This window comes from Mastomys coucha, unplaced genomic scaffold (assembly GCF_008632895.1).
Source record: "Mastomys coucha isolate ucsf_1 unplaced genomic scaffold, UCSF_Mcou_1 pScaffold13, whole genome shotgun sequence".
NCBI classification, from domain to species: Eukaryota; Metazoa; Chordata; class Mammalia; order Rodentia; family Muridae; genus Mastomys; species Mastomys coucha.
Genome location: NW_022196895.1, coordinates 71,429,791 through 71,449,669, shown reverse-complemented (window position 1 = coordinate 71,449,669; position 19,879 = coordinate 71,429,791). Strand labels below are relative to the sequence as shown.

Here is a 19,879-nt window from a genome sequence, read left to right as displayed (position 1 = left end):
CAGGCCCCTTGACTTGTTTAGAACATAACTCTGCTGCCCACATCTGTTTCCTTCTGCTCTGAGGCAATGAGTCTTGACTTGACAACCCTTTAGATTGACCTAGGAGCCCCAGATCTCCGTAGCCCAGGCTGCATGCCCCCTATCCAATGCATCAGAGTCTGCCTGGGAAGACCCGAAAGCAGCAAGGTTTCAAGTTCCCCACAGGCTGTTACAGAGAAGCAGGGTCTAAAGCCACTGCACTCCATTCTTCATGGATGCAAATGTAAATACAATCGATTTATCTTCCTCTAGCTCTTCCTTGAAACCAAGAGAGGGAAAGGGGTGAGGGTGCTGGGCACCCCTCAGATGTAAGAAGCCACCAATGAGTTGGCAGTGGAGAAGGGCAGAGACTGAGGCCCAACCGCTGTAAAATGCACTTAAGCTCCCTAGCTGGTCCCTGGAGTTGGGGCCAGCAGAACCTGACCTGGACCCGAAACTCCACTTTCCGCCAGGCTTTATAAAGTTTTGTTGGACTACAGCCACTCTTCTGCGCTGCTTTCGCTATAGGATGGGAAAATTGAGTTGTTGTGACAGAGACCATATGGCCTGCAAAGCCTAAAATAGTCAGTCACTGGCTTTTTACAGGAAAAGCCTGCCAACCCCTGCTCTGGGGGGGACCCCGCATAGACTCCCCGGCTGCAGTCTACACATTGACATGGCGCATATGCTGGGAAATTTTAAACCATTCTTTAGGCCCTTTATAATTTTTTAGTGGCCCTAAAAGCCGAGCCGATACAGAGGGGGTCTTGGTGAACCTATTGGGCTATATGTGAGCCGCCATCTGCTCTCTGGCCTCCCAGCAGAGAATTAGGTCTCAAATCAAACTGGCATAGACTGTGGAGGTTAGTGGCTTGGGCTGGGGCTGAACTCTGTACCTCCCCTGGGATGATAAAGTATGGCAGAGGCGGGAACATAGGGCTCACTGAGCGGGACCTACGGATGCAGGGCAGCGCCAGCAGACACCAGAAGGCCACGCACGCTTCAATATCCTGAGCACAGGTTCTCAGATTCTCCTCTATTTCTTCTTGTGCCACCATGGTGCCCCTAAAAGTAGGTCAGATCACTGTCTGCTCCAGCCACACTGAGGGAAATAGACACCAAGTAGGTCATGGGGCTGCTACTACCTAGTAAGCCTGCGGGCTAAAACCCATGGCTTCATGGACACAGATCACCCAGCAAGACCCTTTTACGTGTCAGAGAATCTTCAACGGCCCACTCCCGTGTGACACAAGGTCAGGCTTGCTTTCTGGGAAGGAGCAAATGCTGGATTTCTGACATGGTCGAGCGCACTACAGTCCGGAGAAAGAGACAATCTGTGTCCTTAAAATATCGGGCGTCACTGAGGGGTTAACACATTGAGGCAATTGCTTAATATCCCAAAGACGTTTGGCATAGGACTTCTGGCCCAAGCACAGCTCTCTGTAGCTGTGTCAGCATGCAACACCGGGTTAAGACCTTCATGGATCTCTTATCTTTCTGCCTAAGTGGAAGGAAACTGTCTTAGACTCCATACTTCTTCATTTGGGTAGCTTCCTTAGTTGGGGGACTGGGGGTTATTTTTCTGCGTTTAGGACAACCCCTGGTCAGGGAGGTCCAGTATTTTTCTCCTACCATTGACTATATTCAGCCCAGCTACATGGCCATTGGCGTCTTAATGTAGAAGGAGAGACAGAGTGAACAGAGGGCCTGGAATAGCAGCCCCATGGATGTGTGCTCTCTGTACCGTAACTGCTTACAGACTGGATACCCACGGTAGCACTCCAGACCTGGGTTAACACTGTCTCCATCGCTTCCCCATTCTATCAGCCAGCATTTGCTGAGTACCTGCTATACAAGTTGCCGTTGGGGCTCAGGTCCCTCCCTTGACTTCCAGATGGGTTCTTATTGTGCTTCACTGTCATTATGTTTGATCCTGAGCTATAGGCAGATCGGCTCTTGTGTTTTAGAAGAGTTGGCACGCTGGTTCCAACTTGTATACCTTTAGCACTGCTGCTTAGTAAAGCCTGTCTCCTTTCTCACCCCTGCTGGGGATGGATCATGATGGCGCCTTCCCTTCAGAGCTGTTGGGGGGTTTAACTCATCTCTTCCATGCAAGGCACAGTAGTACCTCGGTGTGCAGACGTCAGTGTGATTAGCACTGTAATGGCTCAGAATCCGTGCAGGCATCCCTTTTCTCTTGAGTATCTTCCAGGAGAGACTGCTCACTCCGTAAGCTGAAGGGTGTATATTTATCAGGCGCGCTGTAGGGAAGGAAAGAGCTGGCAATCTAGCTTCCCCTCATTGTCAGGGCGGCTTCTCTGCACGTGCGACTCAGCTTAAGGATGTCTGAGCACAAGGATAGCTTTGTTGTCTCCTTGTCTTCTGGCCGCCCTGCAGTGACCCACAAAGTAGCTATTTGAAAAGGCAAGGGACAGAGCAAACAGGTTTTGTCCCACACAACGAAGCCGTTCTTCTTTGCTCTCCAACTATAACCTCATCTGTCGGTTGGAAGATTTCCACTGAGCATCTATAACATCCACCTCTGCTGATAGAGCTAAGCATTCAGGCAGGGAAGGTAGGACCCTAGGAGTAGCCAGAGTCCTCCAGTTTTATCTAGGCTATACTCCTGGCTACAATTTACCTCCATCCCAACCCTTTCATGCCAATAAAGAATACAAATCCAGGGGCTGATGAGATGGCTCAGTGGGTAAGAGCACCGGCTGCTTTTCCAAAGGCCCTGAGTTCAAATCCTAGCAACCACATGGTGGCTCACAACCACCCATAATAAGATCTGACGCCCTCTTCTGGTGCATCTGAAGACAGCTACAGTGTGCTTATTTATAATAATAAATAAATCTTTGGGCCAGAGCAAGCGAGCAGAGGTCCTAAAAGTCAATTTACAACCAGATGAAGGCTCACAACTATCTGTACAGCTACAGTGTGGACTCATATACATAAGATAAATAAATAAATCTTTTTTTAAAAAAATACAAATCCAGGACAGAGAGCAGGGGTTCTCTGCATTTTATAATCAATGACAATAACCAAGTGGGGAGCAGTGAGGGGAACACCAGTTGATGCCTGACTCCTGGTCCCAGTTTGGGCTTGAGCCCTGTACCCTTCATGATCAAGCTCCCAATCTCACCATGCTGAACCCATGTTATTTGCACAAACACACCAGATCGTTTCTTCCCTTTGTGGACACTGACACCATCGTATATTTGGCTTCAGCCCCATGGCCCTTGGGTATCCTTGCAACATTCTCTTTATGGGCAGAGTTGGCCAAGAGCACAGCATGCCACCTGCTTCCATTTCTAGCACCTTATTTCTTCCTCACAATGAAGGGCCAGTATCCAGTTTCTCTATTCTCAACAGAGGACACCAGCTCAGAGAGAGGATGTCTGACCACACATGTCTATTGCTTTGCACCCAGGACTTGCTCAGCAACACTGAGATTTATTATAAGACAGAGAATTAAGCTGTGGGCGTGCCATTTCACCCTGCGTGCCAGTGAGTGACAACCTTGATCCTCAGATCTCACAGTCCAAGTAAGGATAAAGGATCCAGACAGCCACCATCCTTCCTGTTTAACAAAAGAATAGATGGTCCTTGTTAAACACCCAGCTGTATATTAGGTTGAGAGCTGATGGGGCCATCAAAGAGCTAACTTCTTGCAAAGCTAGAAATAGAAGTAGTTCCTTGCATACCATAGACTCCAGGCCCCTGGATCCCTAGGTTACCTCTAAGTGTTCTTAGTCCATGTGGATAGAACAGAGATAGCCCAAAGCTGGCTCATCCAGGGCTATCCATTGTCTTAACTTCTTTCGAGAAGCAGTCGTGGAGATCTACGGTGTGCAAGGCCCTATGCAGGCATCATGAGCATTCAAGTAAAGGAAACATAGCACTGAGCTCCTGTACGTTTGCACAGCTTTGCTGGGAAGGAGAATGTGTCAGCAATTACCTGGACTATTCAGAGCACAGATGGAGTGTTCGGGAGTCTGCCCCGCTGCTCTGACCACATGGACTCATTCTCATGGGAAGTAGAGCCAGCTTTGGAGGGCGGGAACATTGTGCTAAGGGGCAAAAGCTGAGCCTTTGGGAAAGCTGGAGTTAAGAAAGAGAAATGTTTTCTATGGTGGGGGGGGGGGTGACTGAGAGGCGTGGAGGTCCCTGGAGATCCCTGGCTGGCGGATCGCTAGGTTTCTCGAAACCCCGCTGCAGACACTGCTGCGTCCTGGCCCTCAGCCCAGCTCTCCTTCTCTGTGTTTCCATCAAGAGAGCTTGAAGAGGCTCTCCAGACCAGTGGGATGAAAGCAGCCACTGGGGCTTTCCTCCTGGGTGGGCTGCTCCTGAGATAAGGCCCATGAATGGTACAGTGGCAGTCTGAAGAGTCGCATCCTCCAAGCGAATATGATCACCTCTCCAGCTGGAATGTCAGCCCTGCCATCCCAGCAGTCGTCCCAGTCTCTCTACTCGCTGTCTGGTCCCATGCTTTAAGACCAAGGCGTACAGTCTGGCCTTGCAGATCAAGGTTGAGACACTGCTGTCGAGAGCAGGGGTCAGGGGCTGGATGGTGAGACCAGAAAATGCCCTCCTCCCATAGTCCAACCTGCAGAGCCATGGGGGGCGGCGGGGGAGAACAGAAGAATCGGGGCACCCCCATGACCTTGTCAATGAGGGAAACTGTCAGCCCACAAGGGAAGATGACCACAGGAAATTTTCTACTGGACTGAAATCTATTACAAGAGATAGCCCAGGTGTAGGCTGGCCTTGAAAGGGTTTGGGGAGCCACTGGCATCTCAGGGTTGTATCAATCCCAGGATTGATCTGTGACCACACGAAGCAATTATAATTTGATGAGCGGTCCAAGTGGTAAGGTGAAAGCTGGGGATAGAAGAATTGATGAGCGAATGAGCCCCAAAAAAGTACCCTGTGTGCACCTTAAAAGCATATGAAGAGCTGAGCAGTGGTGGCGCACACCTTTAATCCCAGCACGTGGGAGGCAGAAGCAGGCGGATTCCTGAGTTCAAGGCCAGCCTGGTCTATAGAGTGAGCTCCAGAACAGCCAGGGCTACACAAAGAAACCCTGTCTTAAAAAAAAAAAAATGCTGTGAAAGCATATGAAGAATTACTTAAAGAGCCATACCCAACACTGCTTGTCTTGACTAAGTGCCATGAGAAAGAAGAGAGTGTGTCTGAATAGATATGGACACTTGATTTTTATACCAAGAAAGTCAAGGTTGACACTAAGGTCCATTCCTAAGGCCAGCCCAGCCAGAGAGCTTTTCTTTAGGTCTACAATATGAGAGAAATCGCAGCTTCACGGCAGCCTGGAGCTTAGTAAAAATGGTTACTGAGAGTCACAATGGCTTTTGAAAGCCCTCTGATGCCTCCCAGCCCAGTGCTAACCTGTGTGAGTGTGCACACTGCTGCACCAGTGTGTAAGCCCATGAAAGACCTGAGTGCTCCGTCATCCAGCTCTCTGTAGGTGAACTGGAGTGAGGTAGACACACACTTGACCAAGACGTTGTCAAGAACACCCTTCCTACGGAGCCAGCATCAGTCCGTGCAAAGACCATCTTCATTTCGAAACTAAGCCCTTCAGGATGTCCTTGGGCGAAGTCAAGACCACTCATCCCCCAGTTCTCAAAGTTTTCTCTGGAATCTAAGATTTAAAATGTTGGGGACTACAAGTCCAGTATAAATTGGAATTTTTTTTTTTATTAAAGAAACAGATTTACATATAGCGAAGAATAAGAAGGGCAAGAATGATCCATTTGAAACTTTATAAACTGTTCTGTTTCAGTATATTATCATTGTGTGCATTGGTATGGGTATGCACATGTATCACAGAACATGTATAGCAGTCAGAGTCAGTTCTTCCTTCTGCCACCACCATGGGCTCCAGGATGGATCTCACATCATCAGGGTTGAGTAACAAGCCATCTCGCTGACATCTTGGTCTCCTCCTCTTCTCTTTCTGGATCTGGTCACTCTGTAACTTTCTTCAGTACCCCCCCTGGTCTGAAGCATCATGCCTTCACATCTGCTCCTCAGCGCACTTCCTGTTTAAATGGTGTCTTTTGAGTGGATGCAGCTTTTTGCTCATTCCTACCAGAGAGCAGACGGATGGGCAGACGTCCTTAGCCCAACTCACTGCTGCATCTCCAGCACCCGTGAGGATTTTGGTACCTGCGAGCTTCAGACACCCCTTGCCTACGTAGATCAGAACACAGCCCTCTCGTACCCCCACCGCTCCCCGCCGGTGCCAACACTGAGCTTGTCCCTGTGGATTCTCAGCCAAGCCTAGTCAAAAGCTATCTCCTCTATATAATTCTTAGCATTAGAAGCATCAGAAGCAGCTCGCTGTCAAGGCTCCTGCCCTGGCCACGGGTGTCGGGTCATGGTATGACCTTCCATCACCGGATAGATTTGTGCAAAGCCCTGAAGCGGCTCTCTCACTGGACCTTCTGAGCATCCTTCCAGGCGGCTTGTCTTGACGTCTGCTGCATAAGGCGTCCCGTGTGGTATGAAAGCAAGGAACAGGGAGGAACAGGTGGCAACCTCGGGATGAAACACAGTTGAACCTCTGGGTGGAGGAAGGCTGAGTCGCACTGGACTGTTGTTTGGCCCTCTGAGAATGTTCTGGACACAGCCTGGGGGCTGAGAAGTGGCTGTCTGGTTGACATGAGCCCCTACAATTCCTGGGCTCTTCCTGCTTTGCTGTGTCAGTGCTGTCCCTTTCGATCAAGGCTACCAGGACCCTTATGAGTACTGCATGTCCTGAAAGTAGGGAGCACCTCTCTGGGTCCCTTCCCATGTCTGAGAGCTTCCAGAACCATCGCGAACCCAGATGGGCTGCATCCTGGGACACACAGGACTCTTAGCCTTGTGCTCATCCCCTCCAGAACCATCCCGAACCCAGATGGGCTGCATCCTGGGACACACAGGACTCTTAGCCTTGGGCTCATCCCCTCCAGAACCATCGCGAACCCAGATGGGCTGCATCCTGGGACACACAGGACTCTTAGCCATGGGCCCCTCCCCTAAAGGAGGGTTGAGGCCTCTTGGTCTGATTTAGTCTTTGACCCAGAATCATAGGCCTCTTTCCAGGGCCCCTTCCCACGCAGACACCTTCTCCACACTCCCCAGTTGCAGGTGGGCCCTGGCAGTCCTGCTGACTAATCGCTTCTCTGACTTGCCATGCTCTCTAACGCAGAACCAACCTTCCACCATTAACCAGATCGCTCTTGGCTCCTGCCCTTTGCAAGGGTGTCTCTGCCTAGTTCTTGCTTTATTTAGAAATTCATAAGTGGAAAGGTCATTTGTATCTGACATGACCCAGTGAATTGGGCCGGCATGGCTCCCCCTGAGGAGCAGAAAGGAAGACGAGTTGCTCATGTTTTGTTAACATCGTACGGACACAATGCGGTTAGGCACTGCACCTAAGGTTGTGCCGTGTTCAGTTAGTTAGAACTCTTTTGGTTGCAAGAAAAGCAGTTCAAAATATTTAAAAAAAAAAAAAAAAATAGAAGAATCTCCCAGCTCTTGAAAGGAAAACTCGTGGTCACAGCCAAGGAAAGGGGGAGGTAAGATTTCCATCCTTGTTTTACACAACAAGAGCTGTGCAAGGTCGCCGCTCTGTGATGCCCAGGCTTAGCAGCTGCCAAAACCCTGGCCGCCTAAAAGGAGGTGTGCACTATGTTGGATTCCGTTGACTATATCCTTAAGGAATGCACGTTGGTGGCAAAATAGGAAGGGATTCTTGTCTTGGGAGATCTGAATAAGTCAGCTTTCCGGAACTATAACAGATAACTCAAAAGTAACCAGCTTATGGAGAGAAAAGGTGTGTTTGGCCTGGCGGATGTTGTTGTTTCGGTCTATGATCGGACTGTTCTCATGGTTTCCGGTTAAGGTGAGGCAACATAACCCTGATCGCAGGACTTTCTCACGTGTGCGAAGTGCTTTCTTTCTACCTACAGATCGGACACAGGGAGGGAGAAAGATAACAGACCTGGGGGAAAAATCGACTATAGTGGTTCCAGTGAATCCATATCCACGTTCAGTGGGCACTTAACCTAATAACCAGGTGTAGAAGAGAGAAAGCATAGGGTCCCACTGTGCCCTTCAGAGCCTTGCCCTCAATGACCTATGACCTCCTGCTAGGCCTCTTCCTCTTAAAAGGTTCTACCACCTCCCAGTTGCACCAAGCTGTGACCAAAAATGTCAGTGTCCCTTCAGGGGACATTCCAGATCTAGATGCTAGCAGTGTCTAAAGATGTCTTCCATAAAGGACCCAGCTCTAGAACGAGGCCCAGACTGCAAAGTTACAAAGTTATGCTGTGGGTTCTTACCAAGGTACTGCCTGGAACAAAATAACCACATGCGATTTCAGGAAGCTCCCAGGCTCCACGGGAACCTGACCAGAATCTCAATCATGCACCTCATCTAGAAAAGTGTTCCTCGCTGACTGCGGTGTGTCGGTGGTGGGTGGGGCAGGTTCATGCTTCCGGGTACATGGGAGGACAAGATGGCGGAGCGGCTCCGGAGCTCTGGGCAGCCTCTGGGTCTCATCTCTCCCTGCTGTTGTCTGTGTTTTTATATTGAAACTCCAGCTGAGGTATTGTTGTTGTAAAGGGTTTCCACTGATTAGAAAAAATAAATTACGAGAAAATTGCCAATTTAAACATTGCAAGCAGGCCTTCCCCTCCGTCCTACTCTCTGAAGCATGTCGGCTTCTCTAAATAGCGGCACAGTCTAGAGATTCCAGGAATTTTAGAAGCATTACCTGTTTATTTCTGTTTGGACGTGACCCACACTTCCTGCCCACGCAGAGGCAGACCTTGATAGGGCAACTTCTTAGAAGCTGTGGAAAAACATAAGGCCCAGCAGGAGGAAGCCCCTGCCCTCGGAGGAGCAGTGCTGAGATCTCTCTGGGCCTTTGAGTTAGTTCTCAAACGCTTTAAGGCCCCTTTGGAGCGCTAACCTTTGCCATCCAGAGCTGGGGATGGAGCCCATCTGAGAAGCCTGGAGCTGGTAGGTGCCCTCCCCAAACCCCACAGGATGCGCCCTGGCTTCCTGGGGCTCATCTTCCCAGAAGGCATGGGAGAGCTAAAGTCTAGTTGGCTCTTCTATGCCAAGCACCTATAAGCTCCTATGTCAGCTATAGATGTTCATGGAAGAAAGGGGGATATAGAGGGCAATATACAAAGTCATGAACAAGTGGAGAAACTGTGGTTTTTCTGACAACCAAGCACAATAGGCAGATAGATGTATCCATGTGAACAGAGAAGGGCTTACCTGGTCAGGAGTCAGGCTTGGGTACTATGATGGTTTGTACGTCCTTGGCCCAGGGAGTGGCACTATTAGGAGGTATGGCCCTGTTGGAGTAGGTGTGTCACTGTGGGTGTAGCTTTAAGACTCTCATCCTAGCTGCCTGGAAGCCAGTCTTCTGCTAGCAGCCTTCAGATGAAGATGTAGAACTCTCAGCTCCTCCTGCACCATGCCTGCCTGAATGCTGCCATGCTCCCACCTTGATGGTAATGGACTGAACCTCTGAACCTGTAAGCCAGCCCCAATTAAATGCCATTCTTATAAGAGTTGTCTTGGCTGGGCGGTGATGGCGCACGCCTTTAATCCTAGCACTTGGGAGGCAGAGGCAGGTGGATTTCTGAGTTCGAGGACAGCCGGGGCTATACAGAGAAACCCTGTCTCGAAAAACCAAAAAAAAAAAAAAAAAAAGAGTTGTCTTGGTCATGGTGTCTGTTCACAGCAGTAAAACCCTTCCGGCTCAGCACCTCCATCATTCCCTCTGTCTATCTTAGGATATCTAGTCTTCATTTTTTTAAGCCCATCCTCTTCAGAACTTCTCGGCTCCCCATTTGTTTAGGACCTCGTCCTGTATTGTCTGGGAGGAATTTAACACACCAGGAACAAGACGTACTAGTATATGTGTAATGCTTTCTTCCTTAAGAGCTGATACTCAGTGAGAGAAAATAATAATCGGCCTTGAGGGAGTTCTGGTGGGATGACTCTACTGGATCCACATCCATGACCAACAGCCAGAAGTCAAAGACCCAGGGGCAGAACCCTATACTGTCAGCCTGTAATTGCAGCTATCGAGGGGGCTGAAAAAGGAGGAATTCATGTTTTAGGCCAGCCTGGGCTACATAACAAGGCCAACCTGGATAACTTATTGAGACCCTATCTCAAAAAAAAGGGGGGGACTGGGATGGATCCCAGTGGTAGAGCCCTTGCCCTGGGATCAGTACCCAGTACTGAAAATTAATTAATTAATTCTAAAAGCTCATGGGAATGCTTAGAAAAGAAATCTCCCTCAAGGGTTAAACAAGCACTGCGGTCCATGAAACGACCAGCTGGTGCTCTGAGCTCCCTGAATGAGACACTTCTAAACTTCCTTGGGGCAGATGGGAAGGAAGTGGAAACCACAGCAGTTGTGCACACGTACACACTTGCCACATGTGTGCACGTGTGTATACACACACACACACACCTCTGAGGGCAGGCAATGATGGAGTAATATGAATTCAGAGGTTCACCTTTGTCAGCTAACTGAGTAGAGACTGGGGTACATTGAGTCCCACAGGCCCTGCCTTGGATGGGGCAAGGTGGAGAACGGGTGTATGGCCCTAGCTGAGGCCCTGAAGCTCCGCTCATGGTATTTCCACCATCTCCCCTGCAGAGCCCTTGTTTAATAGAGCAGCCCCAATCAGCTCCAGCCCCTGCTCCCTCATTCCCTCTTGCCTTTTTTTCTTTCTCAACAAATATTTCAACATCACCCACCATGTGTCAGACAGCACTCCATGCTATGGTGCCACAGACATCAAGACAATTTTCCACTGTCCTCTTGCGATTCACGTCTGATGGTACTTTCTAAGAAAATTGAGGCTGAGGTGTGTCATATGCAGAAGGGCTCTGAGTGAATGGGCTTCCATCTCAGTAGCCCAGCCTGAGATCCACTGAGCTCAGGATCCCTCTTCTTCCCAGCCGACTCCCCATCCCTCCAGCTGGGTGAAGCACCTGTTCTTACATGTTTCCCCAGAGATTCGGACTCCTCTTCAATAGCACAGCAGGTTAGAGTGGAGACCTGAGCAGCTACTGATTTGATAAGGCTGGGAAGCCACTACAGACTGAAGGCGTAGGCACAAGCCTGGCATTGCCCAGTGAGGCAGCCCCTGCTAGAATCTATGTGTGAGGCTGGTACCAGATGGACTCAGGATCACCCAGGAAGAGCTAGCTAGAAGATGTGGAGAAGCAGTCAGACAGGCCCAGGGGTGTGGAGAAATGCTGGGAGCTTTGGTGTGGGATTTACCTGGGGGTTTGGGGACGTGGGTGTGAATTTTCTAGAGCTGCCGGGACAAGTGACCAAAGCTGAGAAGCGTGGTCTCACAGAACCATCAAGATGTCTGAGCTCTAGGGGAGAATCTTTTCTTGTCTCTTCCCAGCTCTCTGGGCTCTGGAGTCCCTGGCCTGCCTTGGTTTGCAGCTGCCTCTCTGAAAACACTGCCTCCATCTTCCCTCTGTCCAAAGTCTTTTCTTTTAAGGATACTAATTATGGGCTACAGGCCCAACCTAATCCCCATGTGGCCTCATCCTAACCTGAGTACATCTGCAAAGACTATTTCCAAATAAGGTCACATCTGTGGGCACTCGGGATAAAGAGTCCAGTAAATGTTCTGAAGGACACAGTTCTGCCCAGTGTGGGTTGAAGACTATAGATATCCTCAAGTTCAGGTCTACCCCTTGGTGGCATCCTTCCTCTGGACCATTCAGCACTCGGCATGCATTGGCTTCCTTATCCGTGTTCACTTAGTCTGTCTAGGGCCAGGAATTGCTTTTGTTCAACCTGCTCTTCTCCACCTGATGCACTGGTATGCAGACCTTCAGTGTTTGTTGAATAAAGACTAAGAATGGAAGGATGGATGGATAGATCGTGTCTTAGTTAGGGTTTCCGTTGCTGTGATGAGATATCATGACCAAGGACATGATGATAAAGGGACAACATTTAATTGGGGCTGGCTTACTAGTTATGAGGTTCAGTCCATTCGTTATCAGCATGGTGGGAAGCATGGCAGCATCAAGCCAGGCATGGTGCTGAAGGAGCTGAGGGTTCTATATCTTGATCCAAAGGCAAATAGGAGAAAACTGACTTCCAGGCAGCTAGGAGGAGGGTCTCAAAGCCCAGCCCACAGTGACACACTTTCTTTAACAAGACCACACCTACTCAAACAAGGCCACACCTCCTAGTAGTGCCACTCTTTGGGCAAGCACATTCAAACCACCATGGATGGGTGGGTGGGGTGTGGGTGGGTGGATGGATGGATGATGGGTGGATGGGTGATGGTAGATGAGTGGATGTGTGGGTGATGAGTGAGTGGGTGGGTAGGTGGGTGGATGGGTGATGGTAGATGAGTGGATGTGTGGGTGATGAGTGGGAGGGTAGGTAGGTGGGTGGATGGGTGGGTGATGGATGAGTGAGTAGATGAGTGCATGGATAGATGTATGGATGGGTAGGTGGTGGATGGATGGATGGGTGGATAGATGGATAGGTAGGTGGTAGATGGATGGGTAGATGGATGTATGCATATGTGTGTGATTGGATGGATGGATGGGTGGGTGGGTGGATGGATGGATGGATGGATGGGTAGGGTGGGTGGGTGATGGATGGATGGATGGATAGATGGATGGATGGATGGGTAGGGTGGGTGGTGGATGATTGGGTCGGTAGATAGATGGAATAAATGTGTGGATGGGTGGGTGGTGGATGGATGGATAGATGGATGGTAGATGGATGGATGGGTGGATGGATGGGTAGATAGGTGTATGTATGGGTGGGTGGTAGATGGATGGATAGATGGTAGATGTTAATATTCTAACAGATATTCCTCTCCCAACCTTTACTCATCTCCTCCTCTCAAGTATGTGTGTCATTCATCACATGTTCTTGTTTACTTAAGGCCTTCTGTTTTGACTAGAGTGTGTATTCTGTAAGAATGTGCAGTTTGAATGTTTTTTTCAGTACCGCAGCCATAGTTTCTAAGATAGGTAAATGGATGAAGAGTGGGCAGCTTTTGGGATGTGTGGACAGATGCTTGGAGAGGGCAGCTGCTCTCAGAGCTTCCAGCAGACCGGCTCTTGGCTCCTGGTGTCTGCCCTGCCCCCTGCATCCTCACTACAGACACATGACTGATTTCTTCATAGCCATTGGTTCAGAGCATTGGTTCAGAGAATTTGCACCCCAGCCTGGACTTGTTCACTCTCTGGGGCTAAAGTGCTGGATCTGTCCTTAATCCCCAAGAAACACCCACTGTAGTAGGTATTCTAGTTTGGTTTCTGTTGCTGTAGTAAACACCATGACAAACGGCGACTCACAGAGTAAAGCATCTCAGCTTATATTTGTATAAAATATTCCCTCTTTGAGAGAGGTCAGGACAGAAACTGAAGCAGAGACCGTGGAAGAACACTGATCACTGGTTTGCCCTCCAGCACATTCTCTGCTAACTCTCTGCCCAAACCCACCCATTGAGAGATGGTGCTGCCCACAGTGGCCTGGGCATTCCCACACCAGACATCAGCCAAGACAGTTGCTCAGGTCACTCTCATGGAGGCTGTTCTTTATTTGAGGTCACCCCTTCCTAGGTGAATAAATTGTGAAGAGTTGATAATAAAAACCAACCAGCATACTAGGTGTGCGATTTCCCCTCACCAAGCCCACGCCAGGGTGGGCTGATTTTATAGAACTTGTTTTTGTGACTACAACAATGATGAGCTACCTCTTAGACTTCCTTAGACTTCAGCATGAGGACATGCATGTTTGTAAAGGTGTGTGTGTGTGTGTGTGTGTGTGTGTGTGTCTGTGTCTGTGTCTGTGTCTGTGTGTCTGTGTCTGTGTGTGTCTGTGTGTCTGTGTCTCACATATGCTCAACCAGCACTGGGTGCACAGGGATTCTCTGTCCTCCCTCCCTCCTTCCCTCCACCTCCCTCCATTTCTCCGTCCGCAGGAAGCTCTATTTCTGTGAGCTGCTTGTCTCCAAGGCCCCCACACAGGTCAAGGTCCACAAGGCCATAGGTTAGACATTAAGGGACTGTATCCGGGTCTCAAAGCCAAAGGGTAAGTGGTATCCCAGAGAGGAGCTGAGGAAAAATAGGCACTCAGTCGCAGTCTAGGTCCAGGGTGATACCTCAGAGGCATCGATCTGGCCGTATGCATACAGAGGCACATGCAAGACCCAAGGCTGGTTCCCTTGCTGGAGATGTGCTGAGCAAGCAGCACCAAGTCCATAGGTACTCTCAAGGATGCTCTGACAGCCTGGTGGGGCTCCTTCTCCACCAGGGGATCTTTTCTGAAAAGCAGGTACATCTCTGGTCTGAAGCCAGAACCCCCACCATCACCACCACCCCACCCCACCCCCACCCCCCGGCCTGAGCAAGCCATCAGAACAACAACCAGTGCTCCTTCCAGGCTCCTTACTGGTCACTTCTGTCCTTGGGCACTCTATCTAGGACATGCCACTCTCTCAGGCTTATCTCAGTGGTTACGGTTCAGGTCAGCTGTTCCCAGAGATGAAATGACTGAGGGAGACAGACTTTCATGAGGGGATGGATGGTCGCCTCCTATAGTCCTGGGTATGAGCAAAACGGCAACTTCCCACTGCTGCTGCCCATGTGGGGAGGGGCCTGGGTATGCGTTAGATTCCAGAACTCGGAGGTGGGGCTGAAGAGACTGGCACCTCCTGGCTCATGTTATGCCAAGCACTATGGGCAGCTCCATCTGTCAACCCAGAGCTAAGATCCTGGTCTGCTGCCAGCTCAGGACTAGCTTGGGAGGGAGTCTCAGCTTCCTGGCCATTGTCTATTGAGAACACACCCAGTGTGTTCCTACAGTGACCTGGAGAGGCCTAGAGTGAGGTAGGAGGGAGGGAGGGAGGGAGGAGGGGAAGGAGCTCGGCCAGAACCTGGTCAGGGTGGGAGACAGGAAGTGAGAGAGGAAGACTTGGTGGTTTTCCTTATTTGTGTTTTATATTAAAGAAAACAAATAATATCCTTTGAAAAACCCCATTAAACAAAGCATATCCTGAAGGTCCCAGAGGCCCATTGTGGCTGCCTGGAGCCTGGAATCCATTCACACATTTTTGACTAGATTGTTGGAGGCTAGAAAGACCAGAGAGGGAGGGAAGGACTATCATTAAAATAGTTCAAAATGTCTTTTACTCCCTGGACTCAATAGAAGTCTGTGCCAAATAGCCATAACTCCGAGATCCCGTGTCTGCCTGGCTCCGTGTCCTCCCATCACCTCTCTGGGAAGCTCCATCAAACTGGCCAGTCTGAGTAGAGCCAGGGGCACCAGTGCCTTCCACCTTGCCCCATGAAGGAAGACTAAGGGAGGCCTTCCCTGGGGAGTCCCAGGGAGGGGAGCTGCAGCCTACAGAACCGCCATCTCTCGCTCACTCCTTGGCCTCTCTGGGCCTTGATCTCACTGTCTACCAAGTGGGGCGTGGGACCTGATGACCCTCTCTCGTCACTCTCCAGTATTCCTGGATCTAAGGCTTCTTTCTCATGCCTAGGTGGTATGAGAAACCGTAGGTCTCTGAGGTATCCCAGGCCCCAGACTGGAACCCTTGCCCTAGATCCCACCAGCTGCCCAGGATGGAATACCAGTGCTCCTGGTCATGTCCCCCACATGGACACATTCACAGGTCCAGTGTGCAGACCAGCTCCTGTGAATAATCCTGCCTGGGCATTTGGTAAGATTGACATTCTAAGGAGATCTTTCCCCAACCTTGATGTCAATCCATAATCCTTATCATCCTAAGGATGGTGTGAAAAACCACCCTTAGAATTTTCCCCAGGCCCTCCTTTGAAGTCTAGAAGACAATCAGCTCTTGGCATGTTTTCCCTAAATGCTTCCAAGGTAAAGGAATCGCTTGGGGGATTTGGCCCTATGATTCCATTCAGAGTCAGCTTGTGCCCCAGGCTTGGGCTTAGCACACTCATCTCCAGTCTTCTCAATGGCCTATGGTAGAAAGTGATGGCATGCCTAACTGGAGACTGGAAAAAGAACCTGTCCTCTTTCTACAGTCATTGGTTATTATGTACCTGACCCTCTGGGTGACAGGGGAACACTTAGCTCTCTGGCTCAGGACTCCACAGGAAGGACCCCCTTGCTCTGTTTTCATGGAATCAGTCTCTAAAGAGAAGGATGGGAGGGTGCGGGTGGCCTTAACTCTGCTTCCCTTCTCTGCAAAGCCTTCAGCTACACATTCAGCCTTGGCCTGAGCAACACATGTTTGAGAGCTTGAACCTTCCCTGAGTCTGGACTCTTAAGCATCCTCCCTTGGTAGGGATTCATTTGTTTTAATGACTTCCATTTTTCTGGTGTGATTTGATGGTCAGAATCTGGCCTCCCGTGTCCTTTACCAGGTGTTATCACGGTGAATGTGGTGCTGGACACACTCTGCTCTTTGGCAAAAGTGACTCGTGTCTTCTCTTTCTCCATGCCGCAGGGCTACCATCCGATGCCCCACGAAGTAGAGATTGCACATACCAAGAAGCTGTTCCGAAGGAGGAGAAACGACCGAAGGTAAGAAAGACCTGTGACGGCTGTCACTTTTTCCTGGGCTGGCTACTGGGCATCCATCTTAGCTCCGGTCTCTGCTGTGATGGGACTTATACCTGCAAATGAGATGCTCACCTTTGAGGTGAGATTGAGAGCGCGATGGTTGTGTGGAATCTGCATGTCTGTGCTTGGCCCAGGGACTAGGTCCCTCCAGAAGACCAGCAGAAGGCCACCGTCTCCACTCCTTCCTGGGAGTGAGCGTTGCTCAGGATTTACAGACATGCTTGCTCTCTTTCCATAAACCAAAGCTGCAGCATGCTCAAGGAACAGGGCCCCTGGGCTGCGTGCTTAGAGGCATGGCCTCCAGGAGGCTCCCCAAGCTCAGGATGAGGCACTCCTCATCCTGTTTCTCCACCATTAGGAATTGTCCTGTGTATTAACCATTACTTTGCAGTGACCCTCACAGTCCAGAGTAGTAACCAGGGGACAGGAAAAGCATGACGAGGTGGCTTGTGTCAGAGCAAGCAACCAAGATCGAGCAGCCAAGAAATAAATGCATGTGTGTAGTCTACAAGGCTTTCTTATGTGGGAAGGTCTTCTTGATATTGTTCAAATGAAAAATTCCAGGTGCAGAATCCTACTGTGTGCAGATCATTTGTGCTAAAGGGGGAGTGAGAATTGTGCAAAAAACATTTCAGGATGGAAATCTTAAAAAAGAAAGAATAAAAAGGCTTATGCCTGAGGGATTAAAATGAGGTGTTTCCCTAGAGGGAGTTTATTCTTAGACAAAAGGTGATGGCTTGTGGCTTTAGTAAACAGGGTACGTTCTTTAAGAGACAAGAAACAGCCAGCTGCTGTCCTAAAATGCAGAACCCTAGGAGCACCTACCCTGGGTGCTGTGTGGCCTCAGCTGGAGCTGCCGGGCTTCAGGGCTTCGGCCAACCTAGGCCTCTCTGTGCATGAAAATCCTGAACCAGAAAGTGGCAGGTGGGTGGAAGATGGATACCCAAAATGCCTGTCATCCAGTGGTAGATTTTTTTATCACTGCAAAAGCTCGCAGGGAAAATGAGTGTCCAGCTAACTGGGAGGCAGTCTGTCCTGACTGAAACTGGGAATCAACAGGCATCAGGAGAGGAAACTGAGTCAGGAGAGCTAGGCTAACCCTTGCCCTTGCCTTTGCCCCTACCCTGACTGGGGCACAGTTGATTGCCTACTGTGTGCCTCCTCTCTGCTGTGTAGCATTACACAGAACAATTCTTGGGTTCTGGGTTCTGAGTAAAGGAAAGAAATGGGGAGCAGCCCTCAAAGGAGAAATGTTGTTTACAAGGGGCTGGAAGCTGTCAGAGAGAGCAGAAGGCTTTCTGGTCCTTCCTCCCCAGTGCGTGTCTCAGAGATGCCAAGACTCTCCGAGCTTACTGATGAGAAGGCTTCTGTGGACCAAGGCACTGGCATCCAGGTCAGCCTACATGTCGCTTCTTGAGCCAGGTCACCATGATCTACAGGAGTCTCCTAGATGGGGGCAGGCCTCTGGAAATGACATGACCCAGGAATATCGGGAGGGAGTGTGCATGCATAGGGAGGACCAGGAAGCTGGACACCCGATTATCCATACTCATGGAAGTGAATGCTCTGTGTAGGCCAGTGCACCTCACAAAGGATGTGGACCGGGCCAGCGTCCAAAGAGAAGCAATAAAGTTGATTAAAGGGACAGAAAGTATGTCCTGTGAGAAGGCCTGGAGGGCTGGGGGTGGGGTAGAGAAAAGAGCATCCACATGGTGGAACCCATGAAAGATTTACGCGGAAGCACCAGCGGCAGCTGCCTGTGTTTACACGGAGGAAACATCTTGGCCACTGGAGTCGGACTGCAGCTCAGGGTAGCAGACACACGCAGCTGAAGTATGTGCTAGACAAGGAACCAGTCAGAAATATAAAACAGCCTGTTTATCACTTGGGAGAGGGGGGGAGTGTCCGCTGTAGAGCACCCATATGGTAGATAGAGCAGGTAACAATGTAGCTGAAAGGCTTTATTATGTAAAAGCTGGGGAATTCCTGAGGCTTTCTTTGGGAACCTTGGTGGTGACTCAGGTATTCACAGATAGACTGTCTGTGAAGTACCAAGCCAACCCCAGCTCTCCCAGATGACCCTCCACAGTGGCCTCGTTAGGTACCCAACATGTGTACTTGAAACTAGCCTTGCTAGCATTGAAAGCATAAACCGTGATGAGAAGGTGTCACGAAGAGATGACCAGAATCAATGATGGTAACCTAGGAACACAGCCAGCATCCATATACTACCTCAGATCTTACCGTTTGTCATGAGAAGGGAAGTGGCAAGCCACATCCAGCTGGTATCCCAGTGGCATGCCTGCAGGACTCTTTGGTCTTCTGTCTTCCTACGGAGTGACTGGAATTGAGTCTGATAGCTGCAGACGCCATGACAAATTGCTGGGCCTACTACTGAGTGGTACCTTCCAGCCAGAACAGGCATTCTCAAAACTGGGACCTAGCATCCTCCTCTTCCATACAGCAGTCTGCCACCTGTCCTAATCCTGCATAGCTCTCTAGGCGTCTCTGTGTGCCTTGGGGTGCTTCTCTCTCCTGATTCAATGTGGAGGCATTAGGTACCTAAATCAGGTAGCCGTGTAAGCATGTGCCCTGGAAATAGGGGCTGGGTAGGATGAGTTGCTTCATTTTTTAAAGGTGTGTACATGTGTGTTCGTGAGTGTGTGTGTGTGTATACATCTGCGTGTGTACACATATGTGCTGGTTTCTCACATATGTGAGGCCAGAGGCATCAGCTCCCCCTGGAGCCAGAGTTACAGGCAATGGTGAGCTTCCCACCATGGATGCTGGGAACTGAACTCCAGGTCCTCTGTAAGTGCCATCCGTGCTCTCAACTGCTGAGCCATCTCTCTATCCTGCCCCCCCCCCCAGGGTATTTCAGTTCTTGAAAACCGTGTTTTCTTTCTTTCATAAAATGTGTCCAATACTTGAGAGGTTTGCACATTCTTGTAAGGCACCTGAACGGTCTTTGCAGCCACATGCCCTCCGTGCCAGGGGAGCTATAAAGGGCACAGAAAGCATTTCTTGTTACTGTCTTCAAAGTCTAACCTCATAACCATGGCGTCCCCCAACTCAGGACAGTGATGGTAGGCAGAGCCCCTGCAAAGCAGCAACCTTAGGCTCAGCCCCGACTCCCCACCGGCCCCTTTCCCCATGGCCACCCCCATGGGCCTCCCTCCCCACGGCCCCCCTCCCCACGGGTCCCCCTCCCCATGGGCCCCC

At 50.1% G+C, this 19,879-nt stretch overlaps 1 protein-coding gene across 5 annotated transcripts in view; it reads left to right on the top strand.

Moving 5' to 3' along the window:
- Ctif (cap binding complex dependent translation initiation factor) overlaps positions 1-19,879 on the top strand; it is a 273,785-nt gene that overhangs the window by 121,558 nt on the left and 132,348 nt on the right. For all 5 annotated transcript variants that reach the window (XM_031366057.1, XM_031366055.1, XM_031366053.1 and 2 more), the window contains one exon: positions 16,542-16,618. In XM_031366057.1, coding sequence (XP_031221917.1) covers positions 16,542-16,618 — 77 coding nt within the window. The remainder of the gene's footprint in view (positions 1-16,541; positions 16,619-19,879) is intronic.